The 27,923-nt window shown below is 24.3% G+C and overlaps 5 protein-coding genes across 5 annotated transcripts; all 5 read left to right on the top strand.

Moving 5' to 3' along the window:
- Positions 1-1,476: 1,476 nt before the first annotated feature.
- OCT59_002311 (uncharacterized protein) lies at positions 1,477-2,907 on the top strand (the record flags this gene model as incomplete). The annotated part of the gene is made up of 1 exon (XM_066144418.1): positions 1,477-2,907. The coding sequence occupies one exon, from the start codon at positions 1,477-1,479 to the stop codon at positions 2,905-2,907; it is 1,431 nt and encodes a 476-aa protein (XP_065995582.1).
- Positions 2,908-8,801: 5,894 nt separating this feature from the next.
- On the top strand, positions 8,802-9,554 carry OCT59_002310 (uncharacterized protein; the record flags this gene model as incomplete). Its single annotated transcript, XM_025332565.2, has 1 exon — positions 8,802-9,554. One exon carries the CDS (start codon positions 8,802-8,804, stop codon positions 9,552-9,554), a length of 753 nt encoding a protein of 250 aa, XP_025170291.2.
- A 1,844-nt stretch (positions 9,555-11,398) lies between these two features.
- OCT59_002309 (uncharacterized protein) lies at positions 11,399-11,725 on the top strand (the record flags this gene model as incomplete). Its single annotated transcript, XM_025320869.2, has 1 exon — positions 11,399-11,725. The coding sequence occupies one exon, from the start codon at positions 11,399-11,401 to the stop codon at positions 11,723-11,725; it is 327 nt and encodes a 108-aa protein (XP_025170289.2).
- A 2,093-nt stretch (positions 11,726-13,818) lies between these two features.
- OCT59_002308 (uncharacterized protein) lies at positions 13,819-15,773 on the top strand (the record flags this gene model as incomplete). Its single annotated transcript, XM_066144417.1, has 3 exons — positions 13,819-13,850; positions 14,145-14,226; positions 15,375-15,773. 3 exons carry the CDS (start codon positions 13,819-13,821, stop codon positions 15,771-15,773), a joined length of 513 nt encoding a protein of 170 aa, XP_065995581.1.
- Positions 15,774-15,932: 159 nt separating this feature from the next.
- Positions 15,933-19,316, top strand: OCT59_002307 (uncharacterized protein; the record flags this gene model as incomplete). The annotated part of the gene is made up of 8 exons (XM_066144416.1): positions 15,933-16,331; positions 16,404-16,847; positions 16,915-17,310; positions 17,382-17,822; positions 17,889-18,018; positions 18,214-18,341; positions 18,408-19,219; positions 19,298-19,316. The coding sequence occupies 8 exons, from the start codon at positions 15,933-15,935 to the stop codon at positions 19,314-19,316; spliced, it is 2,769 nt and encodes a 922-aa protein (XP_065995580.1).
- Positions 19,317-27,923: the final 8,607 nt, after the last annotated feature.

Here is a 27,923-nt window from a genome sequence, read left to right as displayed (position 1 = left end):
ATTTTAATACACATGATTTGGAAAAGTCCAGTTTAGGCCCAAATCCAGTTTATCAAAGATCTGGTGTATTGAATTTCAGTCTGAAGATTGGAATTATTAAATAATGTAGCAATAATATGTCAAATTTGATGCACTATCCTGGCCAAGTCTTTAAAAAAACTCATTTCTACCCGATCACCAATGTGAGGTGATATTTTTAGTTGTAAAGTGGGTTATAATAAATTCTTAAACTTTAATTGTAGGTAAATTATACTATAAACTACAAAAGTTACTTTAAAAGTTACGAATAAAGCTTCTACCATAATTATTATATAATATACTTCGATTATACTATAAATGTAACAAAACTTACTTATCCTTTTTAAGCCTAATTACTTAATATTGCAAGTCAATTTCTCTATTTCTAAATAATAATACCAATGTTGTTAATCGAAAATATTTATAAAAACATTAAGAGACTTAATTTGTCGTCAAGTTTGAACACTCTTAATACAATTATATTTACGATCTGTTAATAATAGATTAAAAAATGGAATATTAACAAGAAAATATGGGATTAGTATGCAACTTGAATGATGACAAAAATCCAATATTTAGTTTCCTTTTGCATTCTAATAATATTTTATATTCATCAAGTAATGCTCGATGTACAATATAATAATTACTATATAGTATATAGATGTACTATTCACAATCATTATAAAGAAAAATTAAAAAATTAGTGGGCTTGATTTAAGTAGAATTAGTTTTTTTATGAAATTTATGTTTTTAAATTACAAAAATATGTATTTAACATTTAGAAATCTAGTTAAAAGGAACTATTACTAATCTTTCATTAATAATGATTAATTATAACAAAATATTTTGCTGTATTTCTGTTCATACTATATACAGTATATGGTTGTTATTGGATACTGCAGGTTAGACATCAAAGACAACATATAATGATAAAAATCTGACATTCATTACAGGCACTGGTCTTTGTTTAATAAAATGTGATAAAAATAATGTTTAAAACCTATTAACGTTAATATACTATTAGTTAATTTAACTCGATTTGTGTAAATTCTTATAGATCTATTAATACAAAGCACATATTTGAAAATACAGTATCATTATAATCGGGAAGTCCACCAATGGTTATGTACTTTCCAGTATATTATCGTCAAACTTTTTACTGATTAAAATTTATAAATTGTCATAATGAAACATTTCTTAAAAAGGTTAACTAGACTATTTATAGTATAAATGATGAATGTTGATAACACAAGTTATTAGTCACGGTCGTACAAATGTAGTATTTTATTGGATAGTATCATTATTATTACACAATGTATATACCGGAAAACTTCGTATATTTATTACACAAAATGACAATAGAAGTTTTTTTTACATTTTTAAACCCTTTTTACACCAATATTTTTATTTTTATTTTTGTTTTTAAAAAAAAGTTAAAAAAAAAAAAATAAAAAAAAAATGGCTTGTCAACTTCCAACTGAATGTTTGAATGAAATACTTGAATATTTAGAGGGAGATAAACTCACTTTACATTCATGTTTGCTAGTTAATCGTCTTTGGTGTAAAATAGCTGTTAGAATCTTGTGGAGAAATATTTTGGATTATAATTGTTATCAACCACGTTCATTAAGGATAAAATCATCAATTCTTAGTACATTAATTGCTAATCTTCCCATTGAATCAAAAAATCTTTTACATAAAAATGAAATTTTCATTTCAACACCTACTCTAAATTCTTTATTGTTTAATTATGTAGAATTTTGCAAAGTCCTTTCAATTAATAAAATTATTTCAATAGTTGAAGATGTCTTATCAAATGATAGAAATAATTTAGTTACGAATGAAATTATTAAAATGTTTATAAATGAAATTTCTTCTTTGGAAAAATTTACTTATTACTATGATTATTATTCCCACATAAATATTTCTATCCCTTATGTTCCTGGAGCGAGAGATCTTTCAGAATTATGTTGTAGTTCAAATCTTCCTTCAAGCTTTCTCTTTCAGCTATCTCAAACATGTCATAATTTACAATCAATTTCTATATCATTTGAGGGAAAAAATGTTTCAAATGGGTTAAATGAATTAATTTCTTCACAAAATAAATTAAAAAATTTAACTTTATCAACTTATCGTTATAGGATTAGTTGGGCAATTATTATACCTGCTGTAATAAAACACTCTAAAACTATAACGAAATTACAACTTTATGGTGATTATGGAGATTTACCACTTTCATTTGTGAGTTTATTCACAAATTTACAAAAATGTATATTTTCATTCGATAATGGAGTAATTTTAGAAGATTTTAAAAAGTTACAAAATGCTAATTTCCTCAAGTTAGAAATTTTAAAAATTCCTCATCAATGTTTTAAGCCTGAGTATATAATTAAATTTTTAGAAAATAATGGAAAGAACCTTAAAATATTTTATATGCTTGAAATGAATAAGGCTTTAAGTTTAACTATTGCTAAATTTTGTCCAAATATTAGAAAGCTTTTTATAGTATTTAATAATGATGAAATAGATATTTTAAAAGCTATATTTATCAATTGCAAATACTTAGAAAGTATTAAAATTTGGTTTGGAAATAGAAATTTGTATTTAAAAAAAAAGGAAGTATTGGATACTGTTGTAAATTATTCACAAAGTAATTTTCATAAACTAAAAATACATAGTGATTTAAATTCTGATGTTACTCCAAAAGATTGGGAATCATTTTTTATAGGCTGGAAAAACAGAACACCAAAGAAATTACTTTTTTTAATATTTATTAATATTTTTGAAAATGATGAAAATTTGAAAATTATTGAAAAATATCAAAATCTAGGTATTATTAAATTTTGGTGTAAAGATATTGATGATTCAGACTACGTATTATATAATTAACTTTTATTTATCTTAAAAAACTAGAGAATTCTAGAATTGGATTTAGTAGTATTGTATGTTTGTTAGTTTTAAATATTAATAAAGTACAAATAATTAAACTTTATATAATTTTAGATTTTTAATAACAAGTGTTAAACATGATATTAATTAAAATACTACTAGATGAGAATTATGAACCTAACAAATAAAATAAAATAAAACAAATTACTATAGTTATATATAATTTTTATTTTTTTAATGTAAAATTGTAGAATAAATTTTTTGTGACAAGAATATGAATAACTTCATAATAAATATGCGAACTGGATGAATGAATTTACATTCATTTAAAGGTGAGATCTAATGAATTCAAAATTGTATGAATTGGATTACTTGGTTGCTGAATAAATATATTCCAATGCAACAATGCATTTATTTTTAATCTTTAATTTTGGACATTAATATTTCTGTATGTAATGGGCCAATCTGAATAATAGTATTTGATTCAAAAGATAGAAAAATATCTCTCCTTTCAGATGAATATAAAATTATTAGCTTGGTAAAATTCTCAAAAATTATGTTTCCTACCAAAAAATATTTCACTAGAGAGTCATAAATCTTTTTACTTTACTATTTACTAATTAAGGATTTTAGTAGAAGAAAACTAATAGAACAAATCTAAAAGGTAAAAGATAAATGATATAAAATTAGTTTATTGAAAAATAAGAGTACTTCCTACATTTTATTCATAAATATTTTATAAATAAAAAGAAAAAATTAAAAAAAAAATGATTTTTTTCCCTAAGTAAGAAAGTATTAACCTTATTTCTTTTACTGACTGGTTAAAAAATTAATTCTAACATATTACATATGTCTACAAATTTTTTAAAATAATGATTGAAAAGAAGTAATTATATTTTTTATTTTCTGAAAATAAATTTGATCAGTTGAACACGTAATACCATATTTAAATGTAGGCTTGTGAAATGCAATTTTTCCAAAATTTGTTGGTTGGTATGCTTAGTTTTTTGTTTAAATAAAATTGATTAGTAGGTACCAGGTATAGAGATAAACTGTACTGTACGATTGGCTAAACTGTACCGTACAAATTTTTTTTCGAAATTTATCGTACAGTACAATACAGTACTATATAAAGCGCTATATTGTACTGTATTATAAATTAAAAAAATTCGTACAGTACAGTTTATTACTATACTTGTAATTATATTTATAATAGGTATGTAGATAATTTTTGACATACTGATTAACTTAGTTCAAATAATAACTTTTTAACCTATACGTTTTTTCACTTGTAACTGTATTTTCTCATTAAAATAAATAAAATAAATTAAAATAATTTTTTATTAATCATTATTACGATTGAAATTTTATTAATATTACTGATTTACATAAAATTCTTTTTACAATTTGACAGATTTTTTTTATTTCTAATGAGTTTTAAAGGGTATTTATTTAATATTTTATATAAAATACGATTAATTTAATATTTTTTTATTTTCAAAACTGCCTCTTAAATTAAAAAGAGTAAAAATTAGAGATAGGATAGAGATGAAAAGGAACAGAAAAGCAATGAAAGGAAAATATCATGAGTAGAAACAATTGTTAGGAATTAAAAATGCGAAAGTGAAGTACCAGGAATGAAAAAAAAATAAAACAACAAAAGGGAAATGTTAGGAATAAAAAACGATAAATGGGAAACGTCAGAAACAAAAAACAACAAAAGAGAAGTATCAGGAATGAAAAAAAAATGAAAGGGAAGTGTCAGGAACAGAAAACAAAGAAAGAAAAGCATCAGAATGAAAAAAATGAAAAGGAGATGTCAAGAATGAAATAGGATGCATCAGGAATGAAAAAAAATGAAAGAAAGGTGTTAAGAATGAGAAACAACAAAAGGGAGATGTCAGAAACGAAAAACAAATAGACATAGAAGTATCAGATATGAAAAACAATAAAAGAGAAGTATCAGGAATGAAAAAAATTAAAGGAAGCGTAACAAAAAAAAAATTAGAAATAAAAAAAGAAAACCACCGCCCATGAAAAAGAAGAAATGATTAATAAGTTTCAAAATCAAAAGAAGTAACAGAAAACAATAAAATAATAAGAAAAATGACATACTTCAGTTCCTTAGTAGCTAAAATATTTCAGCAAGAAGCAACTATGTTGAAACAGTTAGCAAAAGTAAAAAGCAATAAATAAATAAATAAATAAAACAGTAAAATAGTAAAAAACAATAAAAATTACCTTGAACTGTGCGCTAGACTTTTCTAATAAAGTCATTCCAAGTCTTAAAAAAAGATGATTTCAAAAAATAAGAGAACAAAAGAAAAAAAAATAGTACACGAAAAGTCGAAAAGTGGATGAAAAAAAGATTATCTGCGATGAACAAACAGATTAAATATACGCGTGACAAAATCACGTGAAAAAAGAACTGTACTGTACGAAAAAAAAATCGTACAATGATTATTCGTACAGTACAGTTTAGCTGATCGTACAGTATAGTTTATATGTATACTCGTAGGTACCTATCCAGATTACTTTGATATCATATACAGATTTCTGTCCAAAAGGAAAATAAAAAATTAGTTATAGTGTCAGGAAATGTGATAATATAATATTATTTATGAGGCGCAGGTTAAAGAATGTAAAATCGGTTTGAAAAAAAAAGCCAAACCGAAAAAGGAAAAGGGGAAAAAAATTTTTGGATTGGAAAAAAAGCCAACCAGAAAAAACAAAAAAAAAATAAAAAAAAATTCGAATAAATAAAAATGAAAAAAAAAATTTGTGGGAGAAACAAAGAGAAAAATCGGGTTGAAAAAAACCCGAAAAGGAAAAAGAAAGAATAATAAAAAAAAATTGAAAGAAAAAGAAAAAAAAATTTGGGGGAAAAGAAAAAGGATAAAAAAAGAAATCGGGTTTAAAAAAAAATAAGTACCGAAAAAAATTCCGAAAAAAAGGAAAATGATTCAGTCCAAAAAGACCGAAAAAAAATTCAAAAAAAAATTATAATATGATCTAAAAAAAGACCGAAAATATATAAGTCTTAAAAGATTATTTAATAAAAAAATAATAATAATAATTTTTTGGTTTTTGGAAGAAAAGAATGAAAAAAAACAAAAAAGAGAAAGAGAAAAAAATGGAAAAAGAAAAAAAAGAAAAAGAAAAGGAAAAGAAAAAGGTGTTTCGAAAGAGAAAAGAGGAAATTTGAAAAGAAAGAAAGAACCATTTGTAAAAGATCGGTTCAAAAAAAAAAAAAAACGAAAAGAAATAAAACGATTAGAATTTCACTAACCGGAATTGGATTAGATATACAACATAACTTGCTGATCAAGCTATAAAGAATACAGATCAGTAATTCAAAATTAATTTATACAGACTAATCTAAACATTAGTCACACAAACACCATTTTTTTTTAATTATATAGATAGTTTAAATAGTTTAATATACAGTACTTCAAATAATAAAGCGATAACTTCATTTGAGACCAATAATTTCGTTTTTCATATATAATAAATAGATATAATGAACTATGAAGATTTTTAATTGGAAGGAACGTACTATTCATATTTTATATTGAAATAATTTCATAGTTCTGTAACTTTGTAATATATTTAATACTCATATTTTTGAACACCTTTGAAATCTTTCTCCTATGAAATATTTTAGTTTATAAAATAAGTAACCACTTATTTGATAAAAAAAAAATAAAATATATATACTGAATATATATATAAAAATATAAACAAATGCAAGTAAATAAACACTAATTTTTTATATTCGTTTCATCGTATCAATTCAACTTCAACTCATAAAGAAATCAATTTAATAAAGCGTAAAACTAATCAAGATCAGTAAGAATCAATTAATAAAATAATAAAGCTGTAAATTTAGAATAACTGAAACAAATTAAAATATATTACTCACAAACTATGAATAAGAAAATATTGTGAATAAGGTTAGGTTACTTTAGACCCAGGTTGTGATTTAGTTCGACTTTGAAGTACATTATCACTAAAGAAATGCGCCAATTCCTTCATTATCCTTCTATAAAAGAAAATATGAAATAAAAATAACCAATTAATTAATATTTTAAATTATCTTACCGTCTAAATAAAATTGTAGGCAAATCTTTTGCTTGAATATTCGGTAACAGTAAACATATGTTATAATTATTAAATAAACATGAAATCAATACCATTCCAATTGAACGAACTCCACCATCTACACCTCCACCATCATCATCCAATTTATGACTCTTCCTGTCATTTTCTTTATTTTCTGATATCATCATTGAAAGATGATGTATTATCTAAATAACTTATATATTGGAAGGAACATCAGCGGAAACTGATAATTGTTGTGCTTTTGATCTGATAATATCACGAGGTAGAGATTCTAAGAAGTATCTAGTCCACAATCTATTAAGAAATCATTAATTTCTTCTTAAGTTACGACTTAACGGACGCTATTTATTAAAAAATGTTCAGTTTAATTAATTAATTTGCCAGTACCAATTTTATTTTGGTACAATTTATAACAGACGAACTTTAAATTTTTTGGGGCAATGTGAAAATCAAAAGCAAAGATCTGATTTTATGTTATTTTTTAACGTGATGAAAATACAGGCGTTTAACGAACGTCTGCATACTGTAGTCATGTTATTTATCTATATGCGCAGTAAATTGTTCCTTTACAGATTTATTCAAAATTACATTTTTTTTAAAAAAAAAACCACGATATTCAATATTAAAAATAGATGGATTGACCACGATTATTCGGGCTATATTATTTCCGATACAATGATCTGCGTTACATTTATACATTGTTATGGCGAATTTTTATCGGCGTTTTTCTCCGAGGATAAAGCATGCTTTAACTAAAATTAGAAATTTGTTTACGTTAAATAATAAAATATGCCTAGAAGAATTTTTGAAAAAAAAAAGAATTTTTTGAAATTATTTTTTTTCAAATTTAATTAATTTAATTAATATAAAAAAATTAGATTACGTAATAGCACATGGACCAATTTAAATTTAGGATTCATTTATTGTAACTTTTGACATCTATTTTTATCAAAAATGGATTTAATTTATATATTTAAATTTTATTATTTTTTAAGCATACGATACCCAGAAAATTTTTTTCAAAAAAAAATTTCTTTTTTAAATACTATTTGTGTATTTGTAAGTATTACTTGTGAGTATAACGAGTACTATAACAGGATTCTTAATTTATATTAATCATTTAATTATACAATGTATCGTCAAATTTCCGAAAACATAAAAAAAAATTACTATTAAATGTACTGTAATTATTATAATTATATTAGTATAACGATTTTTATAACACCTATATGATTAGGTTTTATTTGTGGAAATATTCAATTCATACCCATTTATTTGTCTACCAATTTCATTGAAGAACATACTGATATAAACATTTCTTATAATCTCAAAATTTTTCAAAAATTAAGCTTGTTTATTTTAATTACAATTTTTTTTTATTTAGATTCTACTTAAATATAGCTTTTAATGCTTTAACTGTTAATTAAAGTTTATTTAAATAATAGGATGTTAGAATACATAAATTTGTTTGAAATTTTGCGTATGTTTTATTATACTAAAACACAGTGAAATTTGACACATCGGACCAATCTGTTTCAATAGAAAACTTTTTCCAAGTATTTTGGTATATTATGGAAAACGTTATTAATGCAGATCAATGCATCGGAAAAAAATATGACCCGAAAAAATTCATTTTTAATTGTAACTTCTACTTTTGGTTAATTTTTCCTTTTTTGGTAACTCATTCATGGCATATTGAATAAAAAAAAAAATAAAATTTTTTTTTTTCAATAAATTTTTTTTTCGATAAAATAAATTTTTAAAATAACCAGATGGAAACTAAGCTTAGTAATTTGAATATCTCGGATAAAGATACTGATACTATAATTACCAAAAATTGTTGTAAACCATTTACTAAAGAATTATGGTGTAAAGAATGTATTCATTCTTTAGAAAGATCAGCAGAAAATGGTGATAAAGTGGCAATGTATAATTTAGCCATATGCTATAAAAATGGGGAAGGAACAGAAAAGAATTTAGAAAATGCCTTTCATTGGTATCAAAAAGCAGCAGAAAATGGTTACACTGATGCAATGTTTAATTTAGCCATATGTTATAAAAATGGAGAAGGAACAGAAAAGAATTTAGAAAAAGCCTTTAATTGGTATCAAAAAGCAGCAGAAAATGGTGAAGAAACAGCAATGAATAGTTTAGCTGTATGCTATAAAAAAGGAGAAGGAACAGAAAAGAATTTAGAAAAAGCCTTTCATTGGTATCAAAAAGCAGCAGAAAATGGTCACACTGATGCAGTGTTTAGTTTAGCTTTATGTTATAAAAATGGAGAAGGAACAGAAAAGAATTTAGAAAAAGCCTTTTATTGGTATCAAAAAGCAGCAGTAGAAAAAGATCATATTAAAGCAATGAATAATTTAGCCATATGTTATAAAAATGGAGAAGGAACAGAAAAGAATTTAGAAAAAGCCTTTTATTGGTATCAAAAAGCAGCAGAAAATGATAAAGTAAATCCTAAAAATGAAGTTAAATCATGTAATGAATGCAAGCAACCATATACTGATTATCAGTAGTGCCAACAATGTAATACTATACGATTTCAACAAGATTTTTCAAAGTGGACTAGTCAAAATGAATTTATTGATAAATTTATTCAAGAAGCACAACTAAATGCTAAAAATAGTTATGAAGTTTTAGAATGGATACCTTATAATAAATTTAGTGTTCCGAAAGGGTCGAGTCGGGTCGGGTTTGAGGATGTATTCGAACTTGACCCGAGTATAAAAACCAACCCGTACAAATACCCGGGTTAATATTTACATGACCCGACCTCTGACCCGACCCGATATAGTTTAACCCCCGGATAACCCGGGTCCAAATAAAATTTTCATATGTTTAAAATATATAATTTTTTAAATCCTCCTTACGCCCAGCCTAATTTCAAAGATATACACGCGCAATTTGTAATTGGTTTTGCTTCTTTTGGCCGGTTCCTCCAGAAAAAATCTTCAACTGTAAAACTTTTAATTACAGGTAAAAAAAAAATTTAATATTATTTAATTACAAGATAATCTCTTACCATTGATGCTAGGTGTGAAACTGTGAATACTTTACTATATTTTACTAGTATATTTTCATAACGATTTAATAAAATCTAATAAAATATACTGGTTATTATTAAACATATACCTTCCATCATAGTAGAACATCTTGATTTCGATCTGCTCAAGGGTTATAGACTTCTTAAAATAAGTTCGCTTTCCAAGAGTTAATTTCTCACCCTCACTCATTTTATACGCAAACAAAGTTAGAAATTAAAAATCGTGTAACATAGTAAACGTTTGTAAATATTTTAAATATAAATATTTGATTAAACCCGGGTCAACCCGGGTCAACCCGGGTCAAGCAAAGGTGTGACCCTGACCCGACGGGCCGGGTTGAATATAAGACTCGTGTCAAATAATGATAAACTCGATTCGGATTTTAAACACGGGTCGGGTCAAATGACCCGGGTTTGACCCGACCCTTTCGGAACACTAAATAAATTGTCAAGCATTGATTATTATGATAAAGGAGGATTTGGTGAAATCCACAAAGCCATCTGGTTAGATGGACCTATTTATAGTTGGAATTTTAAAAAACAACAATGGGATAGACAAATAGATTATGAGGTTATTCTTAAAATACTTAATAATTCATCAAGTTTAAATAGTAAATTTCTGGATGAGGTATAGTATTTATTTTAATAATTTTAATAGCAAATTTTATTTTCTTTTGCAAAAAATTTAACAATTTTTTTTATTGCCTATATAGTGGAAATATCATTATAATTGTCAAAAAAAATCATTTTCAAAATTTATTCAATTCTTTGGAATTACTCAAGATCCAAATAATTTAAATTATATAATTGTAATGAGTTATGCAAAAAAAGGAAGTTTAAGAAAATGTTTGTCTAATATAATTAAATTTAAATGGCAAGACAAGTTACAATTATTGAAAACAATTATATTAGGACTTAAAGTAATTCATGAATCAAATTTAACTCATGGTGATTTTCATGATGGTAATATTTTAATGTCAGATAATCACAATGAGTTATTTATTATGATTTAGGGCTATGTAAACCTATAGTAATAAGATTAATGAAATTTATGGAGTTTTACCTTATATGGCTCCTGAAATATTAAGAAACAAACCCTATACCCCAGCAAGTGATATTTATAGTCTTTCAATGATAATGTGGGAATTTACATCAGGTGTTCCTCCATTTCATAATGAAGCACATGATCTTGAACTTGTCTTGGATATTTGTAATCAAGAAAAACGTCCTGAAATTATAAAAAATACTCCAAAATGTTATATAGATTTAATGAAAAAATGTTGGGATTCAAATCCCTCCAATAGACCAACTATAAGAATGCTTGAAAATATTGTATCTGAATGGGTTAGATGTATTAATGAATATTATAAAATAAACAGGGATGGAATTTATCGTTATGTTGTACCTAATATTGATAATCAATTAAAAGATGATATGTTTGAATTTGTAGAAACAAACAAAATTTTAGTACAAGAACAAGCAAATACTTCTATTATGCAATCTCATCCACAAGCATATTATACAAGTCGCAAATTTACTGAAATTTTAGCTCAAGAAAAATCTGAAATCGTAGTTCAGGAAAAGTCTGAAATCTTAGCTCAGGAAAAGTCTGAGTGTTTTGAATGTATAATTGAAAATAAATGATCTTGTTACTTATAGAATTATTTATATTATTTAAATTACAATTATTGCAATAAAATAAATATTATTAAGTACAAATGTACAATTATAATAATTATTGAATAATGTTTGTTTATACAGTATTTTTATTTTCATTAGTATTGCTTATAAATTATGTCTGTTTCACAGAAACTCATTTTTCCAAGGTCATTTCACTGAAGAGAAGTTTTGGAAGTTTTGCAGAAGAGACATTTCATTAAGAGCATTTTGCTATCTATTTTGTTGGAGGACATTTTGCCTAAAATGTTAGCAATTGACATATTTCTTTAATTAAAAGCAATTTAATTAGGGTTGGATTAGTCCGGTCCAGTCCAGTCTGGTCCTAAAAAGACCAGTTTTGGACTGGACTGGTCTTTTGACCAGTTCTTAAAGTTTTTAAATTATCTTATTTATAACAGCGGTATTCTTAACAAAATAATGAAATGCAATTCACACTAAAAAATTATGACATTAATTTGTTATTTATGAGTAAAATCTAGATAGAATTTTAAAACATTATACAATTATCAAAATATGAAAAAAAAATTGTAATGGAAATAAAAAAAAATATAAATAAAATTATCAATTGATGCTAATCATGTAATACAAAATAATTGCATATGCAAAAATTTTTATTTCAAGAAATCAAATGATATTGATATATAAAAATTTTGATATTTTAAAATGAATACTTTATTAATAATATATAATTTATATAATTTATTATTTTTATTTTAGATTAAAAATTTTATATAAAGTAGTCAGTCCCAGTCCGGACTGGTCCCCAAATCTTGGACTTAAAACCATGAATGCTGGTCCCAAGACTGATACAGGATCGGTCTTTGCTGGAACTGATCCAACCCTAAATTTAATACAAAGAAAATAATAAATTTTCAAAGAACAAATTCTCTTTTTTCGCTTATTCCAGAAATCGTTGAAGTTATATGTCTCTATTATATCTCAGCGGAGAATATAATCTTATTTTATTTTTATCACATAAATAAAAATTAGGACAAATATCATATTTGCTTGTGTTACCGAAATAATGACGGTAATTAAGGGACGAATGGCGGATGATTTATATCGTATAACTACACGAATACCAATGAAATTCTTACTCAATACTACCTAACCAAGGTATTTCCGGTATTGTTCGTTAAGAATCGTCAAGGTAAACAACTATAAATACGATTAATAGTAATACGCGACGGGTATATAACAAATTTATGTGAATAGGCAGAAATAACGTATATAAATTGACGAAGTATAACAATTTTATTTTATATATGTAAAAATTCGAGTTTTACATTAAGGTGATAAAAGGGTAATAGGAATTATCTCAGAAACAACTACCTAAGTCTCCCTTTAATGGAGCTGGCAGAGACATATTTATATCTTATTGCCATCTCTTTTTCTATCGATCAAGGGCGAAAATCTAATCTATAGATTGTCTATTCGTCATGTTTCACCTCAATATTACAATAGCGATAATTTGTATTGTAAGCCACCTTTTTAATAGAACACAAATGATAATTTTAGATAATTAATACTATTGAACTAATTCTCACACAATTAAATTCTAATAAAATTGTATACATAAATAATACAAATAAAGAAAGTAAATAATATAATTGATAATAAATAAATAAATTAAATAAATATAAAAATGACATATAAGTAAATTTATCATATAAAATCAATATCTTTAATATAGTTAACTGGTATACACAAATCAGCAACTATACATCAGCGTAAATCGTCTCGTAACATCGGAAATCGACGTGTACACAAATGTACCGAAATTTCATCGGATCATCATACAATATCGGAAATCACATGCGCAAAAATTCGCGTAACACTTGCATATTTTTTTTCGTGTTGCATGATTGACATGATTGACATCGATTTCAATTATATTGGAAACAATATTTAAATATTACATTGTTATTTTGTGTTGAGGTAACACTCTGATCATCTGATGTAACATTATAAATTTATAAAAAATCTGACACGAAGTTTAGCGCTTTTAAAATTTTTTTTTTTTTTAAAAAAAAAATTAAATTAATGAAAGAATAAAAATGGTACTATATCATATTGATATATGTAACAAGTGTGGTGAAGAATATACAAGCACATATATTAATTGGTGTAGATCATGCCAAATAAATTATTTAAAGAATAATTTTACAAATTGGACAAGTGGAAATGAAAAAATTGATGATTTTATTCGAAAAAAGCAATTAAAATTTGATTTGTATTATACAATAATTGAATGGATACCATATAATCAATTTATTGATATTAAAAAAATAGAAAAAAATGTTGATAATGCTGTTACTATATATTCAGCATTATGGAATAATGGTTCATTACATTATGATATTAATAAAAAAGAATTAACAAGGAGGCCTGATATAAATGTTGTATTAAAATGTTTAAACAACTCTCAAAATGTAATAAATATAATTGATGAATTTCTAATTGAGGTATGAGTATTATTTATAAGTTTAATTCAAATAATTTAATATACATAATAACTTTTTTATATTTAATAGGCTAATACATGTTATGATGATATGCATGGAATATCTCAAAACCCAGATACAAAAGATTATATCATCGTTTTACAAGATATATATTGTGAAAAATGTGGTGAACAATATACAGATAAATATATTAAATGGTGTGAGCCATGTCACAGAAATTATTTTATAAATGAATTTAAAAATTGGGCCAGTGGAAATGAAATAATTGATGATATCATTCAAGAAATACAATTGAAAATTAATGTACCTAGTGATATAGTAGTTGAATGGATACCATTTAATCAATTTATTAATATTAAAGAAATAGAAAAAGTTGATGACAATACTACTATATATTCAGCATTTTGGAATAATGGTCCATTGCATTATGATACTGATATAAAGGAATGGATAAGAAATCCTAATATAAAAGTTGCATTAAAATGTTTTAATGATTCACAAGATATTATTGATGAATTACTTAGTAAGGTATGAGAATTATTTGTAAATTTAACTTGAATGCTTAATAATAATAAATTTATTTATATTTAATAGGCTGTAAAATATAATATATCATCTGTTGGATTATATAGATTATGTAGGTTACATGAATTGTATGGAATATCACAAAACCCAGATACAGAAGAATACATCATTGTTCAAGATAAATATTGTGAAAAATGTGGTGAAAAATATACAAATGAATGTATTAAATGGTGTAGACCATGTCACATAAATTATTTTGAAAATGAGTGGACCAGTAAAAATAAAATAATTGATGATATCATTCTAGAAATGCAATTACAAATTGATAGTTATAATGATAAAATAGTTGAATGGATACCATACAATCAATTTATTAATATTGAAGAAATAGGAAAAATTGATGATAATACTGCTAATATATATTCAGCATTGTTGAGTAATGGTTCATTATGTTATAATGAATATAAAAAGAAATGGGTGAAAGATTCCAATTTAAAAGTTACATTAAAATGTTTTAATTATTCACAAAATATTATTGATGAATTACTTAATAAGGTATGGAAATTATTTATAAATTTAACTTAAATGCTTTAAGATATAAAAACTTTATTCATATTTAATAGGCTGAAAGTCACAATACATACTATGGGATATCTCAAAACCCAAATACAAAAGAATATATCATTGTTTTGGAATTTAAAGATGTATTGCATGAGAAATGTCACATAAATTATATAAATTATTTAAAAAATAATTTTACAAAATGTACAAGTGGAAATGAAAAAATTGATGTTTTTATTAAAAAAATGCAATTATTAGATAATAGAAATAATGAAAATATTAAAGATATATTTGAGTGGATTCCATACAATCAGTTTGTTAATATTAAAGAAATAGAAAAAAATGATTTACTTATAATACGTTCAGCTATATGGAATGGTAGTCCATCATATTATAGTTCTATTAAAGAAGAAATGATAAGAAAGCCTAAAAATGTTACATTAATTACAAAATATGATTGATGATTTTCTTAATAAGGTATAAAAATTATTTTAAGTTTGATTAAAATTCTTTTTTTTTTTAATATAATAATTTATTTACATTAAAAACAGGTTAAAAGTATACTGATAGTTAACAACTGTAATGTATATGATTCCTTTCATAAGAAGTATTATTCTTTAATGTGTGGAATATCTCAAAATCCAGATACAGGAAATTATATTATAGTTTCACAGGATGAATATTGTGAAAAATGCAGTAAGCAATATACAAACATACATGATAAGTGGTGTTTATGTCAAAATAATTTAACAAATTGGAGTGGAAATAAAAAAATTGATGATTTAATCCAAGAAATGCAATTAAAAATTAATAAATCTAATAGAATAGTAGTTGAATGGATACCATACAATCAGTTTATTAATATTAAAGAAACTGCAAAAGATAATAACAATGCTGCTATTATATATTCAGCAATATGGAAGAATGGTTCATTATTATACATTAATAAGGAATGGATAAGGGAATCTTATACAAGTATTGTATTAAAATGTTTAGATACTAATGAATTTTTCAGCAAGGTATGACAATTATTTATAAGTTTAATTTAAATACTTCAAATAAAATTGACATTTATACTTATTTATATATAGGCTAATAATTATAATGACATATATGGAATATCTCAAAACCCAGATACCAAAGAATATATCATAGTTTTATCAAATAATAAATATTGTGAAAAATGTGGTGAATTGTATACATATGGATATTATAGATTGTGTAAACCATGTCAAATAAATTATTTTAAAAATGAGTTTAAAAACTGGACCAGTGGAAATGAAATAATTGATAATTTTATTCTAGAAATGCAATTAAAAATTATTGATGATAATGATGATAATATAGTTGAATGGATACCATACAATCAATTTATTAACATTAAAGAAATAGGAAAAGTTGATGATAATACTGCTGTATATTCAGCAATATGGAAAAATGGTCCATTATATTATAAAAAGAAATGGATAAGAAAATCTAATGAAAAAGTTATATTAAATTACTTAACATTAGATATTAAGGAATTTTTTAATAAGGTATGAAAATTTTTTACATGTCAATTTAAAAATTTTACTTCAGATAATCATTTAATTATATTCATAGATTGATAATTACAAAGATATATATGGAATATCTCAAAATCCAGATACAAAAAATTATTTTATAGTTTCAAATATTAAGAAATGTATACCATGGTTAATTTTACAAAATAATTTTACAAATTTAAGTGGAAATAAAATAATTGATGATTTTATTCAAAAAATGCAATTAAAAATTAATTATTGGACTCATATAATAGTTGAATGGATACCACACAATCAATTTACTAATATTAAAGAAATTGAGAAAGTTGATAATAATTCTGCTATTACATATTCAGCAATATGGAAAAATGGTCCACTATATTATAGATATGATAAAAAGGAATGGATAAGAAATCCTGATAAAAAAGTTATATTAAATTGCTTATCATTAGATATTGAGGAATTTTTCAATATGGTATAAAAATTATTTATAAATTTGATAACTTAAATATTCAAAGAAATAACTATTTTATTTTTATTTAATAGGTTGATAATTATAGTAACATATATGGAATATCTCAAAATCCCAATACATATGATTATATTCTAGTTCTTCAAAATAGGAATTGTAAAAGATGTGGTAAACTATACAATGATTTAGAAAATAAATGGTGTAAGCTATGTGAAATAAATCATATACAAAATAATTTTGCAAATTGGAGTGGAAATCAAAAAATTGATAATTTCATTCAAGAAAAGCAAATAAAGATAAATGGTTTCAATGATATAGTAGTTGAATGGATACCATTTAATCAGTTTATTAATATTAATGAAATTGGAAAAGTTGATGATAATGTTGCTATTATCTATTCAGCAATATGGAAGAATGGTCCATTATATTATAAGACAAAGTCATGGATAAGGAATTCTTACAAAATAGTTGTATTAAAATGTTTAACATTAGATATCAATGAATTTTTTATTGAGGTATGAAAATTATTTTAGTCAATTAAGTATTTTGCTTCAAACAATAATTTGATTCATGTTTAACAGGTTAACAATTATATTGATATATGTGGAATATCTCAAAACCCAAATACAAATGATTATATTTTAGTTTTTCAAAATGATCAGTATTGTAAAAGATGTTGCAAGCCATATAGTAATTTAGGAAATAAATGTTGTAAATCGTGTCAAATAAATTATATACAAAATAATTTGACAAATTGGAGTGGAAATCAAAAGATTGATGATTTTATTCGAGAAATGCATTTGAAAATTGATAGTTATGATAATATAATATTTGAATGGATACCATATAATCAGTTTGATTATATTGAAGAAGTAGGTAAAGGTGGTTTTGCTACAATATATTCAGCAATATGGAAGGATGGTCCATTAAAATGTAATTATGATAAAAAGATATTCAAAAGAGATAATTATAAAGAAGTTGCATTAAAATATATAGATAACTCACATAATATTACTGATGAATTTTTAAATGAGGTATGAATTTTCTTAATAAAATTGAAATAATTATTAATATATTAATTTTGTTTATACTTTAAATAGATTAAAGCATATTCATTTACAGGTGATAATAAGTATAATCATGTTCTTAAAGTATATGGAATATCTCAAGATCCCAATACAAAAAATTATATTATAGTTCTTCAATATGCAAAATGTGGAAGTTTTAATAATTGGATGCACTATTTCTATAAAAATTCTGATTGTTGGGTTAAATATTATTTATTGAAATATACCATTGAAGGTCTTAAAGAAATTCATCAGAAGCAGATGGTTCATCGTGATTTTCATATAGGGAATATATTAGTTAACAATAATAATACTTATGGAAAAATTCCTATAGGCATACATATTTCAGATATGGGATTATGTGGAGAAGTTAGTAATAAAGATGAAACAAAAATTTATGGGGTTATGCCTTATGTAGCTCCTGAAGTATTAAGAGGCAAGCCTTATACTCAAGCAGCAGATATATATAGTTTTGGTATGGTTATGTATTATATAATAACTGGAAGACAACCTTTTGATGATTGTGCACATGATGAAAAATTAGCATTACAAATATGTAGTGGAATTAAACCTGAAATACCTGAAATACCTGAATTGAAATCAAATTGGTATATTGATCTAATGAAAAAGTGTTGGGATTCAAATCCAGATAATAGACCAAATATTGAATCAATTAGCACTATTTTTGATAAGTTTGGTTCGCCAAGTGAAATTGAAAAAGCAGAAAAATATCTATTTAGAGAATATAAGGAAAACAGTCAATTAACTATTACTCATCCACAAGCTATTTATACATCTCGGTTACTTAATCCTTATACAGAAGGACTTGCAATTGATTTTACAGAGTAAGTCATATTCACTTAAATCTTCTTATTTTCAACTTCCTTTAAATAAAAAACATTAAAATTTTAAAATATCAATAGGTTAGATGATGAAAAATGATCGGAATTAATTTTACTACAAAAATTATCAACTTATTTTACTTATTTTCTGCTTATTATAACTTATATATTTTATTTATCTTTATAAATATTTTTATAAAATGTTAAATATGAAATTTAATTATATTTGTTCAACACTGATATAGAGTATGTGTAAAACTTTTTTTACATAAATAAAATCAGTTTGTAATTGAGAAATAAAATTAACACAGATTTTGAAATAAGTCTTTTTGTTGTTATGCATCATCAATTATTCCATTTTCTATGGCTTATTATCCTAATAATTGACGATTATAAATAAAATTTTTCATATTACTTTCTAATCTTGAGGAAAGAAGCAAATTAAAATCTTTATATTTATATATTTTATATCATCATGGCAGATTTATGAAATATCCCAAAATTTGTCTGTTACTTCAATTGACTTTGAAAAGTTCAATTGATCAAGTACGTGAAACTAATTAAGAATTACAGTATACTTTTATGGCTAATTTGTTAAACTCATATATAAATAAATATTCTTTTTATTAATTAACAATTTACAAAATGCATAAATTGAAGGAAGTAGGTAAAGAAATTTCGAATTACACCATGAATCGCACTATTATAAGGGATACTAAATCTTTTATTGTTTCAAAAAGAGCATAAATTATTGCCAGTTTTATCATTGGCTATTATTTTATTGGTATGAATATAAACAGTCTGAAGATCGAATCATTAAGTTATGTAGTATTATTGTATTAATATGTCAAATTTGACGCACCATCCTGACCAAGTCTTTTAAAAAACTCATTTCTACCTGATCACCAAAGTGAGGTGATCTTTTTAGTTGTAAAGTGGGTCATAATAAATTCATTAAACTCATTTATTGCAATTGATCCTATTAATTGTAAGTAAATTATATCATAAACTATAAAACTTACTTTAAAAGTTGCTAATAAAGCTTCTACCGTAATTATTATATGATGTCACGTGATCGTCGATCATTTTAAAATTGTAAAACAAGGGACGATCAATGTCACGAATGTCATAGATGTATGACATATCATGGAAATCATATATAGTTGATAGATTTAATATGTTTATTTTATCTGTTATATTTATTATATTTATTTTATTATATAAATTTATTATATTTATTTTATTAGATAAATTTATTATATTTATTTTATTTGTTATGTTTATTTTATATGATATATCAAAATATGTATGAAATTTAATATAAATAAAGCTCTGTCCCGTTGCAGACAAGAGTGAGAATTATCTCCTCAGTTTTGATATAAGAAAACATTTGAGTTTTTAATCCTTTATTTGTGTCTGATTGTATGAGCTAGTGTAGAGCCATACTTTATTCACATCTGATTGGATTTGTTGTGTAATTTTCGTATTATAATATCCTTCTGCTTACCCTTTGCATACTGTTTATTTTTATAAACATTAAAGAACTGACCTAACAATAATATACTTCAATTATACTACTGTAAGTGTAACAAAATTTATCCTTTTTAAGCCTAATTACTTAATAATTCATAATTTCGTTTTCAATTTCTAAATAGTAATATCAATGTTGTTAATCGAAAATATTTAAATAATTTATTTACAATGAAATCTTAAAAGATCATAATCATTAAGAGACTCAATTTGTCGTTAAGTTTGAACACTCTAAACACAATTATATTTATGATCTGTTAATATAGAATAAAAAAAGGAATATTAACAAGAAAATATGGGATTAGTACGCAACTTGAATGATGACAAAAATCCAACATTTTGTTTCCTTTTGCATTCTAATAATATTTTATATTCATCAATGCAAGAAATGCTCGATGTACAATATAATAATTATATAGTATATAGATGTACTATTCACAATCATTATAAAGAAAAATTAAAAAATTAGCGGGCTTGATTTAAGTAGAATTAATTTTTTTATGAAATTTATGGTTTTAAATTACAAAAATATATATTTTAACATTTAGAAATCTTGAAATATTAAAAAAAAATTAAAAATTATTTTTATTTAAATAAATATATATATAATATTTTGTTACATATTTTATTTATAATATTCTCTAAAATAAAATGACAAAAAAAAAAGTTCATAATATATTAATATATAATATAAAAAATAATAAAATAATACATTTTTGTCTTTTTTACATTTTTTTAAGATGTGAATTAATAATTCATATTTATTAAATATTCTAATAATATGGAATATAAAGTTTGTTTTTCCCTTGCACGTTTTCCCTATTTTTTAGCTCAAACTTTATTTATTCTTTTGAAGTAAAACAATTTTAATTTCAGTGTTCGGCGTTTTCTTAATTAATTTAATTTGAAGCTTCAAAATTTTTTCTCATCATTTTTTTTAGACAACTTCACTCGCAATCAATTCAATACAAAAATTTTGTAATTTTATGAAAGAATCATTTTCAAAACTTGTTTGATATATCATGTTAAAATTTTGTTCCTTTGGTTTTTTTGTTTCCAATCAAAAATAATTGTAAATGAAGGATTTAATGCTTGAAAGAAAGTTCAACGGTCAGCGATCAAGATTTTATTCCTCTAAAGAAAGCCTCCTTCCATTAATATACATAAAAAAAAATTAAATAGTAACATAAAAATTTTTTATTTTTTTATTTTTATACAAAGTTTCTCAAGATTATTTGATAAATTTCAGGTAAAATATTTGGTAATATCATTTTTTTGTTAACATCAGTTGATAAGATTCTTCTATGTGCACAATAATATAATTTTGGTAAAAATTTATCATCATACATATATTATAAACATATCGGCCAATTTTTGGAATTCTAATCAATCAACCCAGGTAGAGGTGCGGCATATATTTAGTCGGTGATCTACATATAACTTTATACCAAAAAAGGAAAGGGCTAGACCGGTCTATAAGCAAATGAGGTGCGTCAGGTGCGTTGATTGATTAGCCCTTCCAAAAATCGAGAAAGAAATATGTCAGTCGGCTAAATTTATATATACACCCCAGCCAAATGATCGACATAGTTTATAAGCTGGATGTTCGTGCGCTAACTTATAGCTTATAAACTGCCCATGGGCATATGTAGCCCACGGGATCTGATTTGTTCAGAATGAGGACAATAATGTCCCCGTAATTATGGACTATGTTGCGCCTTCAGTTTAAAAATGAGGACAATAATGTCCTCATAATTATGGACTATGATGCGCCTTATTCAGCTTAAAAATGAGGACAATAATGTCCTCATAATTATGGACTATGATAGTTCTTTAGTTTAAAAATGAGGACAATAATGTCCTCGTAATTATGGACTATGAAGTGCCTTCAATTTAAGAATGAGGACAATAATGTCCTCGTAATTATGGACTATGATAGTCCTTTAGTTTAAAAATGAGGACAATAATGTCCTCGTAATTATGGACCATGATAGATCTTCAGTTTAAAAATGAGGACAATAATGTCCTAATAATTATGGACAATGATGTGCCTTCAGTTTAAAAATGAGGACAATAATGTCCTCGTAATTATAGACTATGATAGTCCTTTAGTTTAAAAATGAGGACAATAATGTCCTCGTAATTATGGACTATGAAGTGCCTTCAATTTAAAAATGAGGACAATAATGTCCTCGTAATTATAGACTATGATAGTCCTTTAGTTTAAAAATGAGGACAATAATGTCCTCGTAATTATGGACTATGAAGTGCCTTCAATTTAAAAATGAGGACAATAATGTCCTCGTAATTATAGACTATGATAGTCCTTTAGTTTAAAAATGAGGACAATAATGTCCTTGTAATTATGGACTATGAAGTGCCTTCAATTTAAGAATGAGGACAATAATGTCCTCGTAATTATGGACCATGATAGATCTTCAGTTTAAAAATGAGGACAATAATGTCCTCGTAATTATGGACTATGACAAGCCTTTAGTTTAAAAATGAGGACAATAATGTCCTCGTAATTATGGACTATGATAGACCTTCAACTTAAAAATGAGGACAATAATGTCCTCGTAATTATGGACTAGTATGAAGTGTCTTCAGTTTAAAAATGAGGACAATAATGTCCCTGTGATTATGGACTATGATAGATCTTCAGTTTAAAAATAAGGACAATAATGTCCTAATAATTATGGACTATGAAGTGCCTTCAATTTAAGAATGAGGACAATAATGTCCTCGTAATTATGGACCATAATAGTCCTTTAGTTTAAAAATGAGGACAATAATGTCCTCGTAATTATGGACAATGATAGATCTTCATTTTAAAAATGAGGACAATAATGTCCTAATAATTATGGACAATGATGTGCCTTCAGTTTAAAAATGAGGACAATAATGTCCTCGTAATTATGGACTATGACAAGCCTTTAGTTTAAAAATGAGGACAATAATGTCCTCGTAATTATGGACTATGATAGACCTTCAACTTAAAAATGAGGACAATAATGTCCTTGTAATTATGGACTAGTATGAAGTGTCTTCAGTTTAAAAATGAGGACAATAATGTCCCTGTGATTATGGACTATGATAGATCTTCAGTTTAAATATAAGGACAATAATGTCCTAATAATTATGGACAATGATGTGCCTTCAGTTTAAAAATGAGGACAATAATGTCCTCGTAATTGTGGACTATGATAGTCCTTTAGTTTAAAAATGAGGACAATAATGTCCTCGTAATTATGGACTATGATAGACCTTCAACTTAAAAATGAGGACAATAATGTCCTCGTATTTATGGACTATGATGTGCCTTCAGTTTAAAAATGAGGACAATAATGTCCTCGTAATTATAGATTATGATAGTCCTTTAGTTTAAAAATAGCTCTCATAATTACAGACTATATTGGACCTCTCATTTAAATTATATTCAGCTTCTGTATTCATATATAGATTATAGGAACCTCCTAATTAGTAAATGGACAATCATAGTGTCTTTATAATTATAGATCTCATTTAAAATAATAACAGTAGTATACTCATATAACTTACTATTAACAGGTTATATTATAAATAGCATGTTCTTTTTGTTTAAAATGTATTTTCATATTTGATTGTCTATTTAAACCACTTATGGACTGTTCCCTGACAGGACATTTTTCCAATAACCTAACGCTGGCCGTTTGATCACGTGTTCATGCATAACCTGCATAACACTGGCCAAATCTTTCAGGCAAATGTAATCCCGTCAGGAAATTGTGCCATAACCATTTAAACTAAAAGGTAATAATATGGCAGAAAATTTAGAGAAATAAAAATATATTTTAATTGCAATATTTTTTTACCGCTTTAAACTCCTAATCAAATTGTTAGAAAAGTTATTTTTAAAGTAAAATAGGTTTCTTCTATTTATTTCAAAGTTGTTATAATAAATATTATATCATATATGACTAATTTTTTTAAGTATCAAAATATTTGTCAGATTTATTAGATATTCAATTCATATTGCTCCTTTTGGATCGATTATACTATTTTATAATCCATACTTTCACCTTCTGTTATTATTTCTTCTTCACAATCTTTACTTTTATCTACTATTTCCCCTTCATATTCTATACATTCTTCATTATCACAAATTTCTAATTCAGTTAAATTTTCTGCTAAATCTCCTTTTAAAAGATTATCTTCCTCAATCTCATTAATTAAATCATAAATTGGAACATCTACTACTTGTACAGTATTATTCACTTTGTAATTTTCAATTTTGTTTAAAGCTATCTGACAATTTTCTAAATTTTTACTTACATTTTTATAATATTTCATCAAAATACAAATCATTCCATACTACAAACAAATTTTTTATTTAGATTATTAATAGCTTGTTCAAAATAATTACAAGATAAAAATGAATAATACTTACATTTTTTGTAGTTTTTTCATTAAATTGTTGTAATTGTTGTAATTTATTTTCAATTTTAATTTTATAATTCATCCAGAAATCATATAATCTTTTTAATTCTTGCACAATTAATGATATTTCTTCTTTAGACCGTTGTAAATTATTAAAATTTTTAATTGAATTGAATATAACTATTCGAGGTATATTATCCATTTTATCATTAATTGATATATCTAATATTTGCCAAAAATCTGACGTATGATTAACTATTTCATTAAATATTGCTTTTGGATAATCTTTACAAAATGAATTTTCTTGTGCAAGTAATCTGAAATATTCATAATATGAAATGTTTATTTCAATTTGTTTTGAAATATCTTTAATACTTGATTTAATTTTTAATGTTAACTTATGACCTAATAAAAATAAATATGGTTAAATAATATTTTAATAAATAAGTTAAGATTACAAATATATATAATTACCTATATGGTCTTGATTATATAATTGTGAATTTTTAAATATATATTCATTACGAAATTTTCTAAGCTTATCAGAAATTAAATCCAAATTACGTTCACAATAATCATGAAAATATTTGGAATATATAGGATTAAATGGATTCCATCTTTTTGATTCAGGTATATCTAAATCTGATTCACATTTTTCAACTTTTTTTATATATAATGAGCGAGATCTTTTTAATGATTCCAACTGTCTTTCAGAGTTAGCTTTTGATATTTCAATCCTAAAAAAATAATATTAGTATTTAGTAATATTAAAATAATTATTACTTGAATAAAATTAGTACATACTCATATCGATGTAATTCCATTAGGTTTAAGAAATACAACTCTTTTCCAATTAAATGTTGCCTAAAAACTAAAAATCTCATATATTAAAACTAATTTTTAAAAAATTAGCATAATAAAATACATAATATTTACCAAAATTGGATTCATACTGGCACTGAATATAATAAAGTATTTTACTTTCATCAATTCCATGCATTTGTTCCATTTCTTTTAATATTTTTACTGATACATTCATTATTTTATAAGCATTTTTAAACCTTTTAACTAAGTTACATGCTGATATAAAATAAAAATATAAATTAAAATATAAATATTTTAAATTATCATAAATTTAATTGAACATTACCTAAATTACTAATCATTTTTCTACTTATATGCTGAATTCCTTTTTCTAAAATATCCAATCTATGATGTGGTCTCATATATCTTGTTGTAGAAGAAAAGCGTCCTAAATATGACCACAGTCTTTCTAAACTTTCCCCATCAGTTAATCCTATGGAATTACAAGCCCTTGGGTGGTAATTTAATTGGCATTTCATTGAATGTGCATAGGCATGAAATATTGAAACACACCAATTAAATCGAGATTTGAATGGAAAAAGTCTACTTTCACTTTTTTCTACATGTGAATGAAGATTGCATGCAATATCATATAAGACAATAAATGTAGAAGAATCTTCATAAAACATATTATGTAAATCTGATAAAATATATTCTGCTAAAGAAAATCTATAAAAATGTAATTATATAATATGAATAACTAATGTTAATATCAAATGTTAATATTACAATAATATATAAATTACCTTTCACCAATTCCTTTTAAATTAATAAATTTTAAAGGAATGCCGTGCCTACATGTACTTCCAAATATTCCTGTATCGTCCAAATAATTGGATTTAAGGTTTGCTTTTGTTTGATTAGCCGCTTTAAAATGGCTGTCACATACATTTATTTGCTTAATGAAATAATAAATAATTAATAATTAACAAATTAAAATAATAAATGAAGTTAAATAAACAACAAATATATATATAGAATACTTACCGCATTATTATTATTTATATTTAATGTATTTAATGAACTTAAATTAATCGAATTTTGTACCCATTCATCATATTTATTTTGGTTTAAAATAAATGATTCTTCAATTATTCTTTCACCAATATTAGAACCAGCACTTTTCATTCGTTTAAGTTGAAAATTAGCATCCAATGCAATTATAATTTTAGAGTTTTTCTCTTCTGGCTATAATTAAATTTGTTTATTAATTCAAAATATAATGTAAAAAAGTTTTTAAAAATATAAATGGGAAGTAAATCAAGCAAAAAATAAAGTTACCTGTGGACAAGCTGGACAATTAAATTGTGATTTACTACTAAATAACTTATTAATAGTATTTTCAATCATAGTTTTTAATCCTAAATATTGATGAAAAGCAGATTTAAAAAGATAATATATGTTCTAATAATAATAAAAACATATTAGTAAACTATATAACATTAATATAATGAAATTTTTTAAAAACTTAACTCTAGTTATATCTTGATCAGAGAATAATGATTCTAATACTCGACAAAATGAAAGATATGATACATGTGCTTCGAGTAATAATTCTTGATAAATATCAAATAATTCAAATGAGAAAGCAACTTGTGGATTTATAGGGGTGGAAGGAAATAATTTATGCCTGATTAATGTTTCAACCAAACCTTCACAAGTTGGAAATTTTGCTTTAAATATTCCTATTTAATGCAATATTTATTTAATTGAAAATTTTATTAAAGTATAACAAATAAGATTTATACTTTACCTTTTAAATTAATGATTGATATTTCCTTAATTTCATGCTCACAAAATCCTGTACATAATTGTGGTAGTTTTATTTCTTCTTTATCAAAAATACTACTTATAAAAACTTTTCTATGAAATAAATTTATATCCTTATGATATA

Source organism: Rhizophagus irregularis, chromosome 10 (genome assembly GCF_026210795.1).
Source record: "Rhizophagus irregularis chromosome 10, complete sequence".
Taxonomy (NCBI): Eukaryota; Fungi; Glomeromycota; class Glomeromycetes; order Glomerales; family Glomeraceae; genus Rhizophagus; species Rhizophagus irregularis.
This window is presented reverse-complemented; position numbering and strand designations above follow the sequence as displayed.